Source organism: Prionailurus viverrinus, chromosome A2 (assembly GCF_022837055.1).
Source record: "Prionailurus viverrinus isolate Anna chromosome A2, UM_Priviv_1.0, whole genome shotgun sequence".
Classification (NCBI taxonomy): domain Eukaryota; kingdom Metazoa; phylum Chordata; class Mammalia; order Carnivora; family Felidae; genus Prionailurus; species Prionailurus viverrinus.
Window position 1 is genome coordinate 136,542,529 of NC_062562.1, and position 23,676 is coordinate 136,566,204.

General features: G+C 38.5%; 1 protein-coding gene across 8 annotated transcripts in view; it reads right to left on the reverse strand.

Moving 5' to 3' along the window:
• Positions 1-23,676, reverse strand: part of CTTNBP2 (cortactin binding protein 2) — a 171,934-nt gene that overhangs the window by 53,490 nt on the left and 94,768 nt on the right. For 7 of the 8 annotated variants that reach the window (XM_047849888.1, XM_047849889.1, XM_047849891.1 and 4 more), the window contains 5 exons: positions 17,213-18,857; positions 11,052-11,255; positions 9,593-9,692; positions 7,168-7,318; positions 2,591-2,845 (listed from right to left, as the gene is read on the reverse strand). In XM_047849888.1, coding sequence (XP_047705844.1) covers positions 2,591-2,845; positions 7,168-7,318; positions 9,593-9,692; positions 11,052-11,255; positions 17,213-18,857 — 2,355 coding nt within the window. Of the gene's footprint in view, positions 1-2,590; positions 2,846-7,167; positions 7,319-9,592; positions 9,693-11,051; positions 11,256-17,212; positions 18,858-23,676 lie in introns of those variants that run through there. The other variant, XM_047849895.1, reaches the window with a different exon arrangement.

The following is a 23,676-nucleotide window of genomic DNA, read 5'->3' on the forward strand; positions in this document are numbered from 1 at the left end:
AATTGTAATTAATTTTTTCAGAAAATTAGTCTTAGCAACTAGTTGTAAATGAATTACCTCTCTGGTGAACTATCTCAGTCAGGATATGAACACTGTATCAGGCCAACGATGCAAAAGTACTTTCTAATACCTTTGATTAGGAAGGAAGGCAGCATGGTACAGTGTGAAGATAATGAAATCAGGCAATCTGGGCTTCATTCCCAACTTCTCTCTACTACTCCCTCCAGGGTTTAAATGTCCTAATCATAAAATGAAGAGGCTAGACTGGAAGATGAAATATACATTCCAGGGCTAAAAAAAAAAAAAAATCATTTTAATCTATGATTTTACTTAGCAGTGTGTGAATGTTGTCAATCATGATCACTTTTAAAAACCTCTCTTTAAAAATTTATCTTATGCCTCTTAAAGAGAATACAGGAGGAGTCTATGAGAGAAAGTGTCCTCTTCCCCTTTGCTCAACAATGACCAAGTATCTACATGCACCAGGGGCCTGGGGATCCATGAAGATACCATCCTTGATCACAAAAAGCAGCAGGACTAATAAGGAGTTCATAATAAAGGAGTTGAGCAGCAACACAAGTGCCCTACCCTGCAGGGTAACTCACCCTAGGGAGTGGTTTTTCTCTCTCTGCCTAGCTTGAGAGGTTCAGCAGCTGAACATTCTGGATCAGTGATGCTCAGGTTTTCTTTTGTTGGTTTTTTTTTTTTTTCTGCCTCCAGGTTGTGTGTGTGCACAACCCCACTATCAGTAGCACCTTGCATTATCTTCGATTTCCTTGAGGGGGTGGAAAGAGGTTGAAAACTCCTTCAATGCACCCTTCCACCATCAAATGAGATTCATGGTCTTAGATTAACGGTGCATTTTCAAATGAAAACTTTTCACATTTCACATCTTTGTCTCTTAAAAACTTTGATGTCATATGTACTGCATCCCATTCAAATCAAGACATGTCTATCAAGTTCACAAAATTTTTGTACTTTTTGTTAAAGCGTGAAATGGAACAAAACTAACAAGCAATACCTCCACAATGAACTAAATCATGCCTTTTTCTCACTTAAAAAAAAAAAAAAAAAAAAAAAAAGAGGCCCAAAGTGAACAGCTTCTGTTCTAGATCATAATAACAGGAAGTTACCCAACCAGGAGCTCCAAATGCAATTTCTAGCTATTCCCAGAGATCTCCATCTGGATGAACCTCTCACAGCACTTAAATCCAGCATGTCTAAACCCACGTTCTATCTTGTTAATCACAATGACGCCTCTTCTCTTTCCAGGAATGTCATTGTTCCCCTTCGTGTCAGCTCCCTCTTTTCCTGCATCTCATCTGTCTTAAATCCATGGACATTTCTGGTCTGTAACGTGTTTCATTATTTCTACCACTCTCTTCATCTTTCACCTAGTCTCTCTCCCTGCCGCCAATTGTTTCATAACATAATCTTCTTTAAGTTGTTGCTAAAGTAATCATTCAAACTATAGAGCTGATTGTTTTGCTCCTTCGTACAAGACCTTTCAATAAAGCCCCAAAACTCCTTAAAATGTCACTGAAGCCCATGCCATCCCAGGAAGCTCCCAGTCCCATCTTACTTCTCACTACCCCTCATCAGCTCAGCCAGCGTTCAGCCCACTTCCCTGCTCCCCGTCTCTGTTCCCGCTGCTCCCAGATCTCAACTACTCTCCAATCTCAGTGATGAGTGGCAAAGTTAACCCCCCCTTGCAAGGCCCAAATCACTTCCATTGCCTCCAGAAACAGCTATTTCTGAGCCTAACATCCCTGAAACTCTGCTTCTTGAAATACGTGCATTGTCTTTTTTCAAAAAACAAAATAAAATTTGCATTTTTATAGTGTTCCAAGCACATGTCCATTACCATTGTTTTAATTTTTTGTGTTCTCTTATCCTACACTTGTCTTGTATCCTATACTCTTGCCACTGAACTAGCAGTTAGCTAATGGTATAAATATCCCTGCAAATATTAGCTTACACAGTGCCTTGCACTCAGGAGTTTCCTAATAGCTTTCTATTGCTAAACTATATTATCGCTAAACTGATCAAAACAGAAAAAAAAGAAACATGAGTGAATGGCATACTATATTGTTTTCTTAATAATCAGTATCACTTTCTACTCTGATGAGTGAAATCTCGAGCTCCCTCTTACCTACCAGTAAAACAGCACTGGAAGGATGTAAATGAGGCAGTTCAGAGTCAAGGGCATGCATTTCATTCTTGGCCCTCACTCTAACTAGTACCAAGGCCTTGGCCTTTGAATCAAACAATCCAGTACACTAAATCAACACCAAACTCTTTCTCCTAATTTTACAAGACATAAAAAAAAAAATTAAATAAATTTCTGAAATTACTCCCACATTTGTTAAAAAACTCCAAGTACGATTTTTTGAAAAAGTCTCACATATGGTTGACTGTAAATACTACTGGACAGAAAAAAATTCAGTTCATATTGGTAGCTGATCATCTCTTGCAAGGGTTTTCACTCAGTTTCCAATCATTCCATTGAAATGCATTCAGTCAATAGCAGACAATGTTGTCACTTATCAAGTTACAACTATGCAATGAGGCCAGCGGCCATGAGACACACCTTAAAACCTTTTGAAGCAGCAATATGGGCAGCGGTCCAGCCTTCTCTGTCAGCGTGGTTAATAAGTTCTGCAGGAACAACAGGCTTGGATGTGCCTTCAGGACTCTCTTCTCCTTGATCCAAGTCAAAGACAACTGACTCAGACTCTTCCTCATGCAAAGAGTTTCTGCAAGCTGGTGCTCTATGGTACATAAGAAGCTTGAGGCTGTCCACATTACCAGTGTCTACAGCTGCGTGAACTGGTGTCCAGCCATCCTGAAGATAAAATGACCAGGAGGAAAGGATTGATTACAACGTTAATGTTGAGAACAGTGTTATTTAAAGTTCACCTCTAAATGTTCTTGGGCATGAACCACTGAGCTGGGAAAAGCAGGCATTCCAATCCTGAGTATCATTGATGAGCTGAGTCAAGTTCACTGACCTCTGTCAATTACCATATTTCTCAATGCTATGACTCATGTTTGCTGTTTTGTAAGACTTTCCACTTAACAGTTAACTATTTGGAGTGAACAGGTACTGTCCAGGCTGGTAACTATGGACTACATATGGCAAAACAAAATCTCTATATAGAATACAAAAGAGAATGAACTTTAGCATAAAGATTTTTAAAAATTTATATCCAAGTAGGGTATTATTAGTAATGTACTAAATGAATGCTGCCATAATCCAGTTTTACTTATAGGGCAGAGTCCTAACTGGTGATCTTAAAGTTTTATGTCAATGATTCCTGAAGGAAAAATTCTAGATAATAAGGAAAAGGTAGACATATAGGAAAAACAAAGCCAAATAACCTCATGAGGTGTCTATGTGCCCCTATTGAGAGTTCTGGGATTGCAGCTAGAAACTGATAAATGCAAGCTTAGGAAATGTTTCAAGTAAAATTATTAGGCCCATTGTCTAGAATACATTACTGTGAAGCCTTTAGCATTGACTTAGCAGGTTGCTAGAGTTGTTAACTCAGAGCTCTTTCCTAAGGCAGTGGTTCTCAAGTGTAGTCACCAGACCAGCCAGCATCAGCATCACCTGGGAATTTGTTGAAAATGAAAGTTGTTAAGCCTCAACCCAGACCTAATGAATGAGAAACTCTGGAGGTAAGGCCCAGCAATTTGTGCTTTAACCAGCCCCCCTGGGTTATTCGGACTCCCTGAAGCTTGACAAGCACTTTTCAAGTGAAAATCTTGGTTCTCTTTCAATCTCTCATTTTTATATAGGGTCTTCCTTTCACTCAAGTACCTGTTTTCATTACATTTTTAAGACTTTCATAAAAGAACAGAATTATTTTGGTGATTTGTTGTTTGGGCTTTATTTTCCTTTTGGCCTATTTTTTTTTCATGTGGTATTTCATATTGCTATGTTAAAAATCTCTCAGTGAGCTAAAGCACACTTTTTTAAAATAATGGGGTAGAAGGCAGGAGAAAAACAGTAAGCGGTAACAAGGTATGTTTATAGTGAGTCATCTGATCATTTGCTAAAGCTTCCCTTGATAAAGTAGATTTTTCTCTGGTTCTGTACTTCATACCCATGAAGTTGACTTGGCTAAGACAAGATCACGGCTGTGCAGTAAATGGAATACCTTATAGTCCTTAAGCATACACCAGAGCTAGGTAAAGCATTTCATGGCTTGTTCTTTGTTGGGCTACAGACACCTTTATTTGGTTTTCAGCCTTAATTAGGCACCAGAGTGTAAGTGCTCTTGACCTTCCCTATTCAAATCTCTTGACTTTTTCCTAATTTTTACATTGCAAAGGCTATGTAATCATTTCTGAAAAACTTTCAATTTACCATTCTCCTTTGATTTCTTATTAAAAGTCATAAGAAATAATTATTCCCTTAAGATCCTCTATCATTACTGTTTATCTCTGTATTTTGGAGCCTCTATACTTCTAATGATCATTAATTCAAAGGGATACATGCACCTCTATGTTTATAGCAGCATTATTTACAATAGCCAAGATATGGAAGCAGCCCAAGTGTCCATTGACTGATGAATGGATAAAGAAGTGAGATATATATATATGGAATATTAGTTAGCCATAAAAAATGAAATATTGCCATTTGCAATGACATGGATGGAGCTTGAGTATAATGTTAAGTGAAATAAGTCAGAGAAAGACAAATACCATTTGATTTCACTCAAATGTGGAATTTAAGAAACAAAACAAATAAGCAAAGGGAAAAATAGAAGACAGAGACAAATCAAGAAACAGTCTTAACTACAGAGGACAAGCCAGAGGGAGGTGGGTGGGGGGTGGGTTAAATAGATGATGGAGATTAAGTAAGGAGTGCACTTGCCATTAAAACAAAAACAAACAAAACCCACAGGATTTAAGGGTGATCTATAAATTAGATAATGCAGCTTTTTATTCTAGGAAATCTTAAGGATGTTTTCTATGAGAGGAATACACAACACAACCAATTCTCTATTAACAGAAGTAATCCAAGGTTCAGATAACCTTTGGAAATTGAATGTCTATACTTGTCTTTCATTAGGAACATAGGGTAGGATGGTGATTATTATACCTTAAATATTCTAGGAAGCTGCAAAAACAAAACTAAAGTAATTCCTGAGCCCAATGAAGAATGGATCATGATGGAAGTTCCATAAACTCCTAAAGCTCACAGAGGGTCCCATCAGAGAAATGGATGTCAGTGTGCACAGGGCAGATTCCTTGGTCTTTAAGTGGTTCACAATGAGTTGATGAAGACAAATTTGGGAGGGCTGACTGAAAAGTTTGTTTCGAATGCATTTCTGTGTACATTTTCTGAGCCAAAAGTATCATCCAAGGACTCTTCCATGCATCAGACTCCAAAAGTCTGCAGTTTCTAAATCTCTTGGACTTTATCTGTGCACCTTGTATAGGAGATAACAGAACTGTGTGGGATGGAGTCAAGAGCGACTTGGGGTCTAGTGGATTTCTACACACAGTGCTTCTAGTTCTCAGGCAAATTAGACAATGACCCTGAACTCTGTGAGGTGCTGCATGATCTTAGCAATAACAAACATCAGTCAGAGGAAGAACAGTGAGCACAAATAACCCTCCTCTAAGTACTGACAATGGGCACTGTCTTGTGACAAAACTCCCTTTTGTTTGTACGTGTTACAACTGACTCCTACGTTGTAATTGATGGTGATGGTGACCATGGGGACAGCTGACATCTGTTTACTGCTCACAATTCCCAGGGCACTTATACCAACTACCTTATGTAGATAAGCTAATTTCACTTTAATACCCTTAGACTCATTTTGTAGAGGGGTCACCCAAGGCACAGAGAAGTAACATACCTTGCCTAAGCTCACACAGCTGTGTGTAGGCATGGTCCAAGCCCAAAAAGGTTTGATTTCACAGCCTGATCTCTCAGGCAATATGCAGTTTTATATCGCCACCATTGTCACTACTGCAACAATTGATACTTCTGTGGCTCTTTATACGATGCATCCTGAAAATATATCTAGAATTGGACCAATCCCCACTGTTTCTACCCCTCAACCTTGATCCAAACCACCATTACTTTTTCCCTGGAGTAAAACAAGATTCCTACGGCTCTCTCTTCGCAGCTGCTCTGCCACTCCTACAGTTTATTCTTAAACCTGCAGCCAGAGTGACTCATAAAAATGAGTCAGTTCACGTCCTTGCTCTCTTCAAAGCTATCCACCCGACGCCCTTATTCCAAGTCCTTGCCAATGGCCCACAAGGCCCTTTGGGGTGGGCCTCTGGCCACAAAGATCTGCCTGCACTGCTCTCCTGCCTCAGTCCTGGTACCCTGCTCCCATCTCTTCATGGCGCACACCCTTGCTTCCTTCAGGTCTTGGCTCAACTGTCACATTTTCAACGAAGACTTTTCCCACCAACTCCTCTGAAGTAGTGCCGACCCCAGGCATTTCCATCTTCTAAACATCCAGCTACTAACTATTTACTTACTTGTTTACTGTCACCCCTCCTGCCCCATGAGGATATAAGATCCATGATGGCAGGACTGTTTCACATCCTGCTGTCTCTTCTGTCCCTAGCATAGCTAGTGCTCAGGAAGTATTTGTTGAGTGAGTAAAAAGTACGCCTCCATTATATCCCCTGATTCTGAAAACAGCCAGGATGCAGGTATTCAGTTTCCTATTTTACAGTGAATAATCTGAGGTTCAGAGGATAAAGGACCAGTTAAGCTACCAGACAAGGCTTTTCATTAGCAGATGCTCAAACAGAAGTCAGAGGTCAGACACTGTCCATATCTGTTATCCTAAAAGCAACACCAAGCAGCCTCTATTTTAGTAAAACTTTGGTTTGCGAGCATAATTTATTCCGGAAACATGCTTGTTATCCAAAGCACTCTTATATCAAAGCGAATTTCAAGAACCATTGGCTCAGTTGTGATCATGTGATGTTTGGTATCGTGTACTACTCTTATTGCAAGACACCGCTCGTTTGTCAAGTTAAAATTTATCAGAAATGTTTGCTCATCTTGCAGAACACTTACAGAACAAGTTACTCGCAATCCAAGGTTTTGGTGTATTTTGTTTTTCTAGCTATAGAGTTGGCCGACAGGGTAAATTATAGTACAAAACCCAAAGAACTGGTACTCACTCTGGTTTTTACACTTCGATCAGTTCCAGCTTCCAATAAGAGTTGAATACACTCCTTACTTCCATTTTTACAGGCCAAATATAGAGGTGTCTGTCCTTCATCAGCAGCATGATTAATGTTAGCATCATATGAAATTAATAATTCTACACACCTAAACACAAGATCATGATTAATTACACTAAAACTGGCTGGATTTCTGAAGCATCTGACCAAGATGTTAATTATAGAAAATAATGCTAAAGCAATTCTGTATCTTTCTACATCAATTGTTTATATATATATAATATATTATAGATAGATAGATGTGTATCAATTACTGTGGGTCTTATTTGATGGATACTGTTTTATAGCAAGGCTAGAAGCTATATTTTAGCCACAAATTTACCCCCATGAAAATTTTAAATAGCAGCATTGGTCAAGTGCTAAAACTTGGTTTTGACACTTCTCTGTAAACAACTTGTAAAAAAAAAAAAAAGTGCTTGCAGTATGTTTAACTAATTTGGATGAATGGTGGAACTGTGGTTGACATATATATTATTTGTGGTTCAAAATCACTTAAACCTTGAAAAAAGACTGCTGAGTCATTCTGAGATTTTCACTTGAGAAAATAATTATAAATAGCTCAGACAGCAGGGCACCATGTGCCTCCACTATAAAAGGCAGCAGGGAGGCAGAGAAAAGGGCTGCCTTGGGGAGAAGAGACAGCAGAGGCTATCCTGTCTTCTGAAGGGGGACTAGTTTACAAGGAAAAAGACATCTAAGCAGAAACTCACTGCTCTTGAGAATCAAGGAGGAAAGAAATGAGGTAAATTCAAGACTTCGTAGCACTTAGTAACTGGCTAAACACCCAGAGCTTGTATTTGTAAAATCAGATGAGAATAAACGGAGTAAAGAGGGCTAAATCATAATCAAATTAAGAAGTAATTTACAAAAAAAAAAAAAAAAAAGGCAATTTACACCATATTCATTTATTTACTTCAGATATATGCTTTTCTCCCTGGGCTTTTCTTGAAAATATTTGGTTTATTCATATATATTTAAAACTTAAGTTACATATTGACGTTTGTTTGTATCTCATACACATTTAAACTAATCAACCCCTAGAGGTCTTCGTTTTTGCAAAGCCAACCATGCCTGCCTTCCTAGGACTCTATAATTTCCAAGTAAGCTGCACTACATATTGCCCAGTGACAGTAAACGTAAAAGCGTAGCCCTGAAGAAAAAATCCCTTCCGGAGGACTCAGGATACATGCAAAACGTAATGGCAAAACCAGTATCTATGGTCCTCAACAATAAGCTCATGAGGTATGCATTAGACATACAGAAAAAATATTATAATTTAAGGATGCATTTTGAATATTTAAGAATTACATTTATAATAACAGTGTGAACCTTACAACCCATATTATAGGAATCAAGAAATACGTTAAAGAACATTTCTATCAGGATGGTTAGATAAAAAGTTGAAAACAGCTTTACATTCCCTACACAACAGTTCAGCACAGGAAGAGAAAGCAACTTAGTGACATTCTACTTGATTAAACTATGACTCTTAATTTTAAAAAGGCCTGTCTATATTCAACTGACTTGGTAAGCTACTGAAGAAACCTGCTAAACTTAAATGTATTTCCATTGATAGGTTCTTTTAGGCTTCTGCTCTAATTACTTTTAGTATGAAAAGTTACTGCTTCAATTTTTTTTAAACGATAAGACAAGGTGAATATATTGAGATTTAACACTGAATCAACTGCCAATAAGAAGTTAAGGTTATTTTAATTAATATAATTCTAGGATTTTTTAAAAATGTTTATTTACTTTTGAGAGACAGAGAGACAGAGCATGAGTGGGGGAGGAGCAGAGAGAGGGAGACACAGGATCCAAGGCAGGCTCCAGGCTCTGAGCTGTCAGCACAGAGCCCAAAGCAGGGCTTGAACCCAGGAACCTTGAGATCATGACCTGAGCCAAAGTCGGTTGCTTCACCAACTGAGCCACTCAGGCGCCCCTAGGATTTGTTTTTAATGCCATCATAAGTTAAAAAAAAAAAAAAAAAAAAAAGCTTTTTTTGGTGTTGGGGTAATGGAAAACAGTGAGTAACAGTCTTTAAAACAGTGTATTTTATCACCACATATATGTTGATAGACTATAGATTATCTTCTTTAGAAGCAAGTTCATTCATGTGAGGTTGAAACATAACTTATTTCTCTTCTTTACTGCCCTCATATACAGCTATTTACCTTTTAAGAAAAAGAGTAAATTTAGGATCCTACATTGCATTTAAATCCTCAAATATACTTAGTGAATTTATTTGCCAATGGATTTGAAGCACTAGTTTACACATGCAACCAGAACTAAAATATGTGTGCAAATTATAAAAAGACTCTTTCCATGGGGGGGGGGGGGGGGGAGAATTAAGAGCATCACTTACTTGAAATGTCCCTGAGCAGCTGCGGCACACAAGGGTGTGAAGCCATTTGTATCAGCAGCATTGACTTGGGCTCCTGCATTCAGCAGCAATCTCACACAGTCTATGGATTTTAATAGAAAGCCATTTACATTCCCCATTTAGAGTTATGGTGAGCCAAATTCTAAACGAGCTCTATATAGATGCTAAACTCAAAGGACCTCTCCCATGCACAGTCCATCTGACAACTCCATTGTGGTGGATATGAGACTCCACAGACTATTTTACAAAGAAAGTAGACTCTTTTCCTGAGGATTTTAATGCCCAGACTCACCAACTAAGACATGATATTCGTGTGTGTACGTGTGTTGCTTTGGGAGGAGTTGCTGATGAGTTAAAGGACTGTTATGTGTCAGAAAATGTTTCACCATGTTTTTCTACCAGCCTATCCCAGGAAAGAATGTTATTGGATAGAACTAAATCTACTTACCAAACTGAAATACCATTCTTTGTATTTAAATAGTTAAATTCTCACTTTGTGATATTTAACCTTTAAAATGCTTCTGTGTGGTGGTCATCCTACACTTAATTTCATGGGTAAGGAGATCCCACACAAAGTTACCTGACTCCGGCATAAATATCATCTAGGCCTCATTTTCCTCATGGCATTTACTAGACTTAATTTCTCTACATTAAGGAAAATTCCCACAATGCTTGTGAAGTAAAGAAGAACTTCAAAGTACTTGTAAAACTTTTAGATTCTTCCATTTAGTGCACTTGAACACAGCGAAGCTCTGAAAACTTCTATGAATTACTCGACAATCATGCAGCTTATTTGATTTTGGATTTGCAGTCAAATCATCTTTTTCTGCACTACCATACGTTTTAGTAAATTAGACCACAAGAAACAAGAATAATTCCCAGACTTTGTCAATATGTCATTTGTAGCTGTGGAACTTCTCAGTTCTCTTAAAAAATCCAAATAACTATAAATTGTTCCCACTACAGAACAGTTTCAGACCCATGACCTTCCCTAACTACTAAAATTTGCCCTCACTATAGTATGTGCGAAAGCCCTGTCACTTTGACGTTCACACACAAGTATTTCTAACAGACAAATTGGAGCTATTTTGTGCTGACTAAAGTGATCACAGATGGAAGGCTTTATTCTAAAATGTGCTTTATCATAGTAGACCCAAAATTTCCACATACACAATACATTTCATTGTGCATAATATCAAAGATTACTTTTTGCTAGCTGCAATAAAATCTTACATTTTTACAGAACTACAATTGGGATTTTTTTTTTCAATATCTACAAGGTCTTTGAATCATGTTAAAAAAAAAATTACCCACTACTACCTATAAGAAAAAAATCAAAACCAAAAGAACATTTTGCTCCTAACAATGGTTACCAGTGCTTCTGGCTCTCCATCCTTTTGCAAGAGGGTGGTACAATGAGGTAAGATCTTGCCATCTTTACCTGTATGTCCATTCTTAGCAGCAGAATACAAGGCAGAATGGCCATCTTCACAGGAGTAATTAATGTCCAGTCCTTCTTCATTAAGCAGCATTGATAATAAAGTGACATTTCCCTGGGTAGCAGCTTGCTGAAGAAGGGTGGGCCTGCCAGCCAGGGGGGCAGGACCACCACTCATTAGCAAAGGGGTTAGGGAGGGTGACCAGCCTGTGGGTTAAAGTGACCCTAGTTAGAGAGTAGGAGCAAGGACAAGAGACAGGTATTACCCACTTGTTTCTGAATTACACACACACACACACACACACACACACACACACACACACACAGACACGAACACATACCCTTAGAGGATTATGTGGTTTCTAACATTATCAATCTGTTAATATTTACTTAGCACAAATCTGTACTGTTATTTCAATCTTGCATCTGCTAATTAAATCAACATCCATGGTGACAAATTACTTTTAGTTGTCAGTCTTACACAGATAAATGTTAAAGTGGTGACTGGTTTTAGGAAACTTAGATGGCTGTCTCATTTGAAAGTTCAAATTCCTCTTCAGGGTTTCAAAACAATTTGAATTTTGAAATCATGTATGGATTTCCTCAATTTCAATATCAGTCTGAAAAACTGAATGGACATCTTTAGGTATAGGATAGAAATAACTGTAAGAAATACAGATTTTCCTTTTGCAATGTTTGCAAGGTACATAACTAAAAATCATATACAGACCATTAAGATGGACCAAATACTGCCAGGAAATCTATATTCCTTGAATTCCCTTATTTGGGAATAAAAATAATGGAGGGGGCCAAGTGCTGTTTAGTATCCAGAGCTATAGAAGCACAACACATATAATTATATCCAGAATACTGTGTCCAGGCACAAATATTCAATACACAATTCTGAAGACTTTATCTTTACAAATTGTGGCCATCTTTACAAATTGTGTACCAGAAACTTTTAGCCAGCCAACAAAACAGGACAGTCTACCATATAGTTTTAACAAGAATCATAAGAGTTATCATAGTTAGATATTTCTCATCAGTATTTAGCAGCTTTAGAAGAGAATCTGTTAAGTGTGTGAAGTCGGCTGCATATAGCATGGAAAATTTTCTGAATTCTTCCTTGGTCAAAAGGCTGTAAAAACAGTAAAGTAAAAATGTTTATTCAATGTGATATATAGGTATTTTGTGTGTTTTAGATACAATTAACTTTCAAAATAAGTTATTTACTTTCTTCCTTATGAAGCCCTAAATACCTCAGAGTAACGTCAGTGTAGATGCAGGGGCCTATGGGCACATATTCACTCCTCAGGGTACATTTTCTACATAAATCCAGTAACATTCTCTGTAGTAGGACACAATAGATGGATGTTTTATGTCCTGTCCACCTTGGTTATCAGGATGATATTCTAAGTATATGGGTGTTACATTAGTAAGCAATAGATTCAGATAATTGAGACTTAATTAACATTAAAGTAATAAATATTAAAATCAAAGGATTCCTTAGTATTTTAAAAATTCTTTGTGAAAAAAGCAAGTTATAAAAATAAAACTAGACAGCTTATTAAAAGCTGGATATTACATCTTCATAATTAATTCTTTGGGTCCATGAATAATTTATTGTTTTACCCTATTAGGCTGCAATGACATACAAAATTCAAATGCTCATAAAATTAAATATTTATCTAAACTTTATGATATTTTCCCATTGATATTCATTAGCTCTTCTTACAAAAGTAGTATTTTTACTTCATACTTACAAGAAGGCTCCTCTCTGGTACATTTTACCTTTTGTATTTTCTTAAAAACAAACAAAAAAACAAGCCCACAAAAATTAAATCAGTACTTATTAGAAATGGATGATAAACAGAGAAATTATAAACACCAAGGTATGATGCCTTGACTGCATAGCAAACACAAAGGTAACATGAAGGCATTGCACAGAGGTCCTCGGTGGAACAGGAGGGAATGTGGCTCACACACAGTGAGTTTCCTGGAGCTTGTGTGGCCCTCTCTCCCCACCCCTCTCCTTCCCTCTCTCTCCCTCTGAGCCCCTCTACCCCCACCTCCTCTATCTCATTCAAAGCGTCTGGGTTATTGATACCCTGTAAAGAATATCAACAGGTATATATCAAGTGGTTTGTTATTCTTTTGGGTTTTTTCTTTCTTTCTTTCTTTCTTTCTTTCTTTCTTTCTTTCTTTCTAATGCAATTCTATGCTTTAGAGGAATATTAAATATAGATATATTTTTAACTGCCTTATGTGGAAACTTGGGATACAATACCCTGGAAAGCCCTATTTTTAATGCCAGGCTATCTGAAAGAGAAAATATCTTATTCAAAAATTTTCTCAATCTTTAGACCACCCAAGAATCATAGTTTTCTGTCAGACAAAGCAACAGAGGAATATATATGAATTTTTATTTCCTTAGCTTAGAGGTGTGCAATATATTTTAAAAATATTCTACAAAATAAAAATGCTCTATAAATACCAAGTATTCTTAAAGTTTAAATAATTTTTTTTATCCCCACTGTCATTTCCAATTGCTTGTTTTAATGAATCCTGCTATAAATACCGGAAAAAAAAAAAAAAAAACCTTCACCATGAGACTTTATTGTTCATTCGAAACTCCCAACAAAGATAAGAAACGGTAATATTCATTAAGTGGTTAAGTAATGGGAGAACAGACCTGCGTCATACGGCTACTTTAATGATGTTAGAAAAAGGTCATTCAGCTTTGCAGTCTGCAAACATTAGTAACATGCGGTGGACGAAGGGAACGGAGACCATGCAATGCAAGAGGGAAGAGGAATTGAGAACAGCTTCTGGCATCAGCTTCAGAGTGTAGAGAAGGTTAATGTCATGGCTCAGATCAATCTCATTTTTGGATTTAGACTTTAAGCCAATCATACATGGGTGATAATTTTTTAAGTGTATGTTTAACTAAGAAAAACTGTCTGAACCAAATTAAACAAAATGTACCAAACAAAAACAAAAACAAATTTCCAAGGGTATGAAAACTCAGTTGCCTGGGATGATTTCTGGTTTTAGGCCTCTGCTCATCTAACAGTTAAAACGTGTTCATTGGACAAGTTCAGGAGGAACAAGACATTTTAATTCACTTATAGAATTCAAAATGCCATTTAAAAATTTAACATTTGGCCATAAAAATTGCTAACAGAGTAATTAAAATGGTATCTTTTTGTCATTGCAATTCTCCCCAGTACTTTAGCTTAATCCTGTTTGTCTGTCACAGATGTAAGCTGATACAGAAACTCAGAACTTTACAGTTTTAAAGATTGTGGGATCTAGTGGTTCTCCAAGAAAGGAGAGGTAGTGTACTGCTGTTTGAAAAATTCAACAGGCAAGTTTAGTAAGTCTTTCTGGTCTGGAACTATTATTTTTCTTTTGGGTCAATGTTTTCATTTTTAAAGGAGAAAGCTAATGACTCAGAGCGAATGTGCTCTTAGGGTGATACTAGAGAGAGGCAGAAATGGACTAACCCTCCTTCTTAGACTCAGCCCAGAGCATTTTTTCTCACTGAATTTGGAACAGAGATCTATCTACCAAGGATTTGGCAGAGGAGCTCTGTCCTCATGCCCTTCTCTTACCAACCACAATGGCATTAGTGGCTGTTAAGAAGATTAATCGCCTTCAATGAGCTTATGATCTGGAGAGGCACAAGCTCACCCAGGCACAGATAGGTTAAGAAGCAGGATGGAGGGAGCTCTGGTGCTTCCTAGTTGCAATGGCATGGCAGCAAAAATAGGGGCAATCCAAACGGAAAGCAGTTGAAATCCTAGATCTCATTTGGAAAATTTAGGCTGACCTACACCCATGGCTGATTTAATCACCCTTCTTATGTAACTGTAATAACTTTACTATTCCCCAGACTACATGCTCCCAAAAGCTTGCCGAATGACTACGAAACTCCTTGTAATCAAATAACACAGAAACTTATCCCACCAAGCATAATCCTGAAATTCTGAGATTTTGGCCAAATTGCAAAATCAGGGAATAGAAAATGAGGAATCAGTTTCACGGATCCTCAGTGGCAGCTACTTCTTTTGCTGCCACTGTTTCTTCTCCTTTGCTCTCTAGATATAAGCAAAGGGCATTTTTCAGAGGGATTATAGCTCCTTTATCCACAATTCCACTCTGTCCTAGTTAGGTCATTCTGGCCAATGTATAAAAAACTTGGAATTCTTGAGTCTTTAAAGTTTAACTTAAGATCCTGCTGACAAAATGTTCCTTGGTTATAGATCCCGATTTTAAAGCTTTTCTACTGAAACCAAAAGACATTGAAGCTGAACCTTGGAACACAGTAACCACTGAGGCAATAAATGGCAAAGCATCAAGGTACAAAGCGAAGATGGGTTTGTAGTTCTTAAAAACTGACAAAATTTATCTGTATCCCAGGAAGTATTTTCTGTTTTACAGTTTGTGAGTTTATGTCAACAGCACCACCACTGCTGCAAACATTTTTGGAACCTGTGCTTTGTCACTGCCTTAAGACCTTACAGTACATTCTCTGATTCTCCTGAATGGTAGCAAAAATTCTTCCTTTGAGCATGGATTTAGCTATGGAAGAAGCTAACATCATTTTAGGCCATGAGAAGGGCTGTCCAGCTCGGGTATACCATTTTGAATAAAAAGTATGGAATGTTGAACATCTATAAAGACATCACAAAGCAATAATAGTGACATCAATTCTAAAGCAAATTTTCAAAAATATTTTAAGCAACAGTATCAATGAAGCAATATCACTTCTATTTATTCATCACTCATGCTGCTAAAATACCAAGCTCTTTGCACGTTATGATAGTTAATCCTAATAGCCACCCTACCCCATATGAGTAGCATAAGCTCCATATTAAGAATGAGAAAACTTGCTCAGTCCAAGAAAATCACCTAAACACACAGCCATAAATTGCAGAGTCTAGATTCTAATGCAGATCTGACTGACATCAAAGGCCATGCGGTTTCCAATTCCCAATTATGCACCAAAATACAAACAGCCTCTCAAGCAGCATACTTTCAAGGAGACAGCTTATAATTGGATAAGTGAGTCCTGGTACATTGCTCTCATTACCTAACAACTAGCAGGAACGGTGGTACCTATTTTTCTCATTCCCACTCCTCCTACCCTGAGTTTTAAATGCAACACTACCCAAACCTTCCTTCAATGCTTAAAGTTCCCACTCATTAGAACCAGTGTTCTCTGGTAGCCACTAAGATCCCACAGTAAGAGACTTCTCTCAAGTTTCAACAGAACTTTGACACTACAACGTTATTTTAGAGCCGCATTTCCTCAGTGAAGAACTAATCCAGTCACGTCAATAAAAAGCAATGCTTCCTCTAGCACCATATAACAAAAGGGGAAAATCCAGTTTTTTATCAGCTTCTTTGTGTAAGAGTCCCTGATTCAGTGACTTCATAAACCACATCTGCAATGAAAACCTTTTCTAATATGGCCCACATGCTAAGTTATCCATCTGTGTTCAAGGGTTGGAAGACAACAGCTTGGAACAGAGTAAACAGCTTGAAATAAACTAAACTTAGAACAGAGACTTAAAACATATATATTCTATTTTTGATGTTAAAAAGTATCAAACCGATATTAAAACTTAGAACACAACAGTTACAGAGTGAATCTAATCAACTGGATAATCCCCAAGATAGACTGTAGTGTTAATAACCACTTGAAAGGATTTTTTAACGTTATCTCACAAGGGATAGAATGGAACACAGATTGTCTAGTGATGACCCTCTAATATTAAAGTCTTGTGAGATAAATATTTGAAAAGAAGCAACAGCGTGTCTTTCTTCCCATGGAAAATGTTTTAGTATCTCTAAATTAATGGTCTCCATGTGTTCCAAACCATTACTTTCAGATTATTTTAAAAAAAGAAAGCACTTAGCATAAAGGAACCGTAATTCATATAGCAAGATGAATCACCATACCCTGGAGCCTTTAAAGAAAAATACAACAACAACAACCAAAAAAAAGAAAAAAGAAAAAGAAAAGAAAAGAGAATAGAAAGCAATGGAAAAAACTATCAAATAAAAAAAAAAGTTTCAAGGCAATGTGAAGGAAATTAAAGCAAGTGAGAAGACAGGCCACATTCTTAAAAAAGGGTATAATATTGCAATCCCTTTACCTGATGCTGTTACCAGGAGGCTGTCTGAGGCACCTGTTCTACAGGATGAGGCACTAACAGTGTTTATGGAAGAGCAAAAGGCAATGGTGGTGGGAATGACAAGGGAACTTTCTGAACATGCAGGTTGGTTCAGTCCAGGGGTTTCAGCAGGCCAGGCACCCACCTGAGACGTGGCCAAGGCTGAAACGGCACAGCCTGCCGGTGCCACAGTTAAATCTATGGATGGTTTTGGTGGCAGCTGAGGGGAAGATGATTTAGGGAGATTCTCCTCATTTATTACCCTGTTCCCTTGTGGCAAACTGGAAGGAGGCGAAGCCATAGTTTTGTTATCAACTTTGGCCCCTGCATTGGAGGCCCTGCTGCTATCCATAATAACCTTGAGTTGGGGGTGTGGTGGAGAAGGAGTTTGGGAGAGCCCTGGCTTTTTTGGAGGGATAGGAGGAGGGTTTCCTCTGTCAACTCGTGCTACACCAGGAGTCTTTAAACTGGTCCGACCGACTGGAGGACAGGTGCCACCGTCCCCTGTGGGGGCTGTTCCAGGCCTTGGGGGTGCTCCTGCTTGAGGGCTTGTAAATCTCGACAGTGCTTGGGTCACAGTATTCCGAGCTAGCTGTTTGGCCACTAGGTTGTCACGACTTGTAGGAGAGACATCTCTTGATGGAGGACTTTGGGTAGTGTTTCCATTTTGGTCTGGGTCATTAGCATTGCCCTGAAATCGGAATCTAGCTGCTTGGATTCGTGGATTGAGACCTGGATGCAAAGACGCATTGGCACACGGTGAATGTAAACTGTGCACAGGCGGTGCTTGTGAGTAGCTCTGGGGAGCTATGCCTGGCGTTTGCACGGTGGGAGGGGCAGTGCTATTGGGAAGTGGGGGTGTGCTACTGGCTGAGCCAGCGCTGGGTCCATTTTCCTCAATTCTGTTTGCACTTGGAGGTGGGACAGTAGGCGGAGAGGAGCCAATCAAGTCACCATGGGAAGCCTGCCTGTCAATACCTGGTCTGCCCAGAGCGGCACCGGTGCACACATTTCCTTTCGTGTTGGCAGGAACTAGGGGGCTACCTGCGGAAGGCTTTACGGGCACAGTCAAAGGCAACTTCTTCACGTGGTCAGTGCTTTCTATCACCAGGTCTGTCTGGCAAGCAACAGACCTTGTCACAGGTCCTTCTGTTCCCACAGATATGGAGACCACGCGCCTATCTTTTGTCTTACGGGGCAGAGAGAGGCTTGGCTTGCTGTCATTTCCCCTTTTCAGTTGCTCAATCATTTTTTTCATCTTGTCTATCTCCTCTTTGAGGTCAGTGGTGTGTGCTTCTTCTCGGTGCAGCTTAGCACGAAGCTGTTCCCGTTCCGTGTCAAACTCGGAGAGCTGTTTTTCCATCTGAGCTTCCATCTCTGTGCTTCTTCGTTTCTCAGCAGACAGTTCCTCTTCTAAAGCACTTGTCTTTGTCTTTTCCTCTTCCAGTTTGGCCATCACCTCTTCTAACTTCTGGGCCTCCTCTATTACTTTGCCTGAGAGCTGTTTGCACTCCTTGACCAGCATCAGGACCACGTGCTTGTTCTTGCCCCGCTCCTCCTCCAGGCGGGCCGCCAGCTTCTGGTGCTCTTGCTCAACGGCTTGTAGCTGAAGCTTTTCCATCTCCAGCTGAAAGACATTCATAGGACAGCCCCGATTAATATGCAGAGAATTCTTTCAGCCAAAGAAGTGCTTCGTGTGAGAGTTTTATTAATTGTGTAACAACTGTGTGGTTTGGGTTAGCTAAAATGCCACAGTTCTAAGATGTGTTGTGATATGAAAGATAATATTTTAGATACTCATTAAATGAGAAAATAGATGCAAATGACTTAATGAGTACATCTAAGTCACAGCAATAGAGAAGTTTTAAAAATCTATTGAACTACAGAAAAAGAACAGTAATCTGATACTTCAAATCACAACAGAGCTCAGAAAGTTCTGTTTTTGTAAAAAATAGAACTCTGTAAGGGAACTGGTGTCGCTTTTTTTTTTAAGTTTAAATGCCTTAAGATTACTAATGAACCTTTAAGGTGCAGTATAAAGAAAAGTGCTGAAAACAGAACTGTAGTTAAATTCTATGCTTCCGTACTTGCTAAGTGTATTACTTTTTTTAACTGCATGCTTATGATGGGCTGCTCTAGAAATCATACAAAATCATATATGAAAGTTCTTTGAAAACCTGCAAGAACTAAAGAAATATCTTACTAAAATTATAATCACTATCAATAAACCCAAAGTCTGACCCCGTCTCCTCCAATCCCTCTTGCTCCCTTAGCTTCTACTACATTGGCCTCCCTGGTTCTTAAACACCATCCTGCCTCAGGATCTTTGACCTTGTGGTTCTCCTACCCAGAATGCCACCACACACCTTCATGCAGGGCTCCTGGGCTAAGGAGTTTGTGCACCACACAACGATGACCAGCTGGAGAGGTGATGGAGAGGTGAGCCGGAGCCAAAAACCAGCCCTTGTCTACTCCCCCAATATCTGTCCAGGCATCTGCCTGGAAAGAAGGGGCATCTTTTCCTTCACAAAAAGACCCCGTCTGCCCACCAAGCCACAGGCCCCTAGGATTCATGCTTTCCCAAAAAAAACATTCTTCTAGTTTCAATGTAGAGAAGGAGCTTTTAAATACTTTTGTATCTCCACGTGTGGTTTTTTAATATGCACAAAAGCATGCAAAAGCACAGAAGTCTGACTTCTTTATTTCCTCCAGGCTGCTGCTCAACTATCACCTTTACAGTGAGGCCTCCTTCTCACTGCCCCACAGAAAACAATGGTCTCTTCCACCCTTGTGCTCATCACTCTTTGTTTAGCACCTACTTGCCCCCACTAGAATGTGAATCCATGAGGGCGGGACTATGTCTTCTTTGCTGCTGTGTTCCCAAGACCTGGCACACAGTGGTGCTTAATAAATTGTTGATTGGATGCACGAAATTAACGTAGTTCACAGAAACAAGAAAAGTTCTGCACCCTGATGGCCTTTCTGGGTATACAGGCCTTACAACCTCAGAGAAGCACTAGTGTAACATGTCTGCCTAGGTTTCTCACTTCTTTCCAGAATAGCATCTGCCATGAGGTGCTCATAAAGGACAAATCCCCGAGCTGGGCTGCAGCAGTCAGGCAGGTCCACATGCCTCACCTTCCCAGCTAGAGAAGCATTCCATTGGTAGTCCATTAAAGGGCCCTCAGATTCATAAAAGTTACAGATCTAACTGATAAAGACACAGAAAGGACTCCCCCCACTGACTACCAACCCCAGATGTTAAATATAAATATACTTTCATGAGATCCAGTAATTGTTTAAGTCAGTTTTTAGTCATCAGTAACAGAAGGAGATGCTCACATGATCCAGCAGTTGTGAGAATGTGCTCCTGTTTCTCACCCTGCTGAGAAAATAAATCCATTACTTTCACAGGGAACCAAAAGGAGAGAATGGCTCATTAGAGTCAAAGATTATTCATTTACTTTAGGATGATTCCTGCCTTGAAGAAATTGAATAGCATTGCATGGGTCCTATAAGTAGGTGATCAGGAATACAGAGAATTCCCCCAGAATAATAAATGACAATTGTTTATATGCATACACTCTATTCTACTACATGAAATTTAAGGGGTGATTTCCTAAATAGGTAAGGTAAGATGTGGGGAAAATAATGCTGTCATTTACTATATTTATATACATAGTTTTATTCATCTAGGTGCCTCACAGAAAATGTGACTTATAGTCAAAGCATATTTAATCCTTCTAAATACATCAAATAGTAAGTTTCTGCGGAAGGCATACACAAAGTTAGAACTATTAAGAAGGTTTTAAATTTTATATTAACCACTGCCCTAAATTTCTATGGCAATGTTGAAAAAGCAAAACCTAGTGGTCAATTTTCAGCTTATTTTAAAAATGAGTTCCATCACTTATCTTGGAAGCTGGAAAAAAAAAAGATGTAGAACTTTAAGGGCTGCCTTCATTTTGCACAACAACTAACTGGGGGCTAAATTAGTGATTTCTCTGATGTCATCTAATCAATCAGTGTCAGGATCATGGCACTCAGAGCCACTGTTCCAAGCTTTTCTCACCACATCATACATCTTGCCCACACTATTTCTTCACTAGGGATCATCACATTTTATTTTTGAAATAACTTACATCTCACACTTGGGAATCAAATTCAAGAAAGACTTCTAACAGATCAACTCAGCAAATCTCACATATTTATACAGAAAACTATACTACTACAAAAGCGCCCATGGGGTGCTTGGCTGGCTTAGTCAGTGGAGTGTGCAACTCTTGATCTTGCGGTCATGAGTTCAATCCCCACATTGGGTGTAGAGATTACTTAAAAATAAAATCTTAAAAAAAAAAAAAGCACCCACAATTTTTTGTATCTTTGTCCTTCCACCACTCAGACCTTGTAAATCCTCTCAGATGAACACAAGTCTTTTTTAATGTCACCATAGACAGCAGAGGAAGCCACATAATCAATGCACCTGCAAACATAGGGCTCCAGATGAGTTCTGAGCTCCAGTCAATCACTCTTCCTAACTGTTTAGCCTCCTCTACCATTTACTTCAGGGAATTATTTAAACTTCTGCCACTCTCCCTAAAACTTCACCCAACAGCCACTCAACAAACTCTCAGTCTACCCTAACAGACTCTCTTATCAAAAAAAATCACTCACTTTACATTCTGTCTCCTCTCTTAAGCATGTTTTTGTTTGTTTTTTAAAACCACACCAATATATTTCCTTCCCTTCACTCTAAGGGAGGATTTCCATCTGTTCAAGGACAGACTTTCTTCAACAATTAACTTCATTCTCTCCTGTCACCTGAGCCTTGCTCTATCAGTTATCACACTCTATAAATATTAAACATCTTCCTCTCTACTGGCCCTAATTGGTTTATAAACCATACATAAAATGCATGTATATTCCATATACAAAAAAAAAATTTTTATATTACAAAAAAAGTTCCTTGGTCATTTTGGCCCAGAGACAAAGTCTTTGTGCTTGCAAGAGTAAGTGATGATGTACTAAGGTCTGATCCCAAACACCTTAGCTGTGTCACTTTGGTAAATTCTCTCGCCAGATCATTTCTATTTGGTTCCTTTATCTGCACAACAGGGCAATAATACGAATTACCTTATTGGATTAAATGAGGCAATGCATATAAAACATATGCCATTGTGCCTGGCATTAAAAAATGTTATGTTTTCAATTAATAATATAATAATTATTTGAGCTATTTAAAAGTATGCTATTTTTGCAGTGTTTTTCCTCTGAAAACACATTTCCAGGCAAATAATGATCTAGAGAATAGACCATATTCAGCATATGGATGGATTTTTTAGTAACTTAGATAGCAGTTACAATTCAACAATTACAAAGTACATCAGAGAAAGTTTCACTACCAATAATGGTAAAATAGCTTTTATTAGACCATCTCTTTGGCAGATAACAATTAAAATATTTGGAAGAAATATTTTTAAAAAGTAACTATTTGAAAGCTTTGGAGCGTAGTAAGTGGTAAAAACAGAAGAGGAGTACATTCTCCCATCTGAAAGGAGCCAACAGAACTGGATGAGGTTTGCCCTTGCATAGCTTTGCAAGTGAGGGCAGTTCCCTGTCCTGACAGCACTGGCAGCAGGAGCTCAAGCACAAGTACTCCCTATAGTGGCTCAAGGAGTCAAAATTGGAACTAGGGCTGCCACAATTAGCCCCAGCCGAATCCTAGGTTGACTCTTGATTTATACATTCATGGGGGAGACTCCACACTGAACGACAGAGGTGGCTGCTTAATGGCTGAGAGAACTGAACAAATATTTCAGCTATTGCCAGCTGTAAGGGGACAGTTTGGAGTCTGAATATAACCAGGTTAAGTGCTTACTAGAACAAAATACACTCTTCAGAAGATAACAGAATCCTGAAGGTCTGCATCATGTTAATCAGGATGTCTAATATATAAAAAAAATTACTTAGACATGCAAAGTAATTTTTTTTTAAGTGATCCACTGTCAAGAGAAACATATTCGAAAAACTGGGCCAAAGATGATCCATATTGGAATTAGTAGACTGGGAACTTAAAGGAGCCATTTTCAAAGAAAATATCATCACAATGATTGAACAAAGGAGGATCCTGGCATAGAAATGGAAACTAGGGGGGAAAAAAAAAGAAAAGAAAAGAAAAAAAGAACCAAATGGAAACCTTAGAAAAGATATTAATCTAAAATGAAAAATGTTCACTGAATAGGCTTAATAGCAGACTTGAGTAGAATAAAAAGGACAGTGAATTTGAAAACAGAACAAAAGGAAGTATCCAATTTAAGAAATACAGAAAAAAATTCGTTAAATGAACAGCACCTCAGGGACCTGTAGGACAATATAATGTGGTCTAAATTCTACATAACTGGAATCGAAAATGGAGAGAGAGAATGAGGAAAACTATAGTAAAAGAA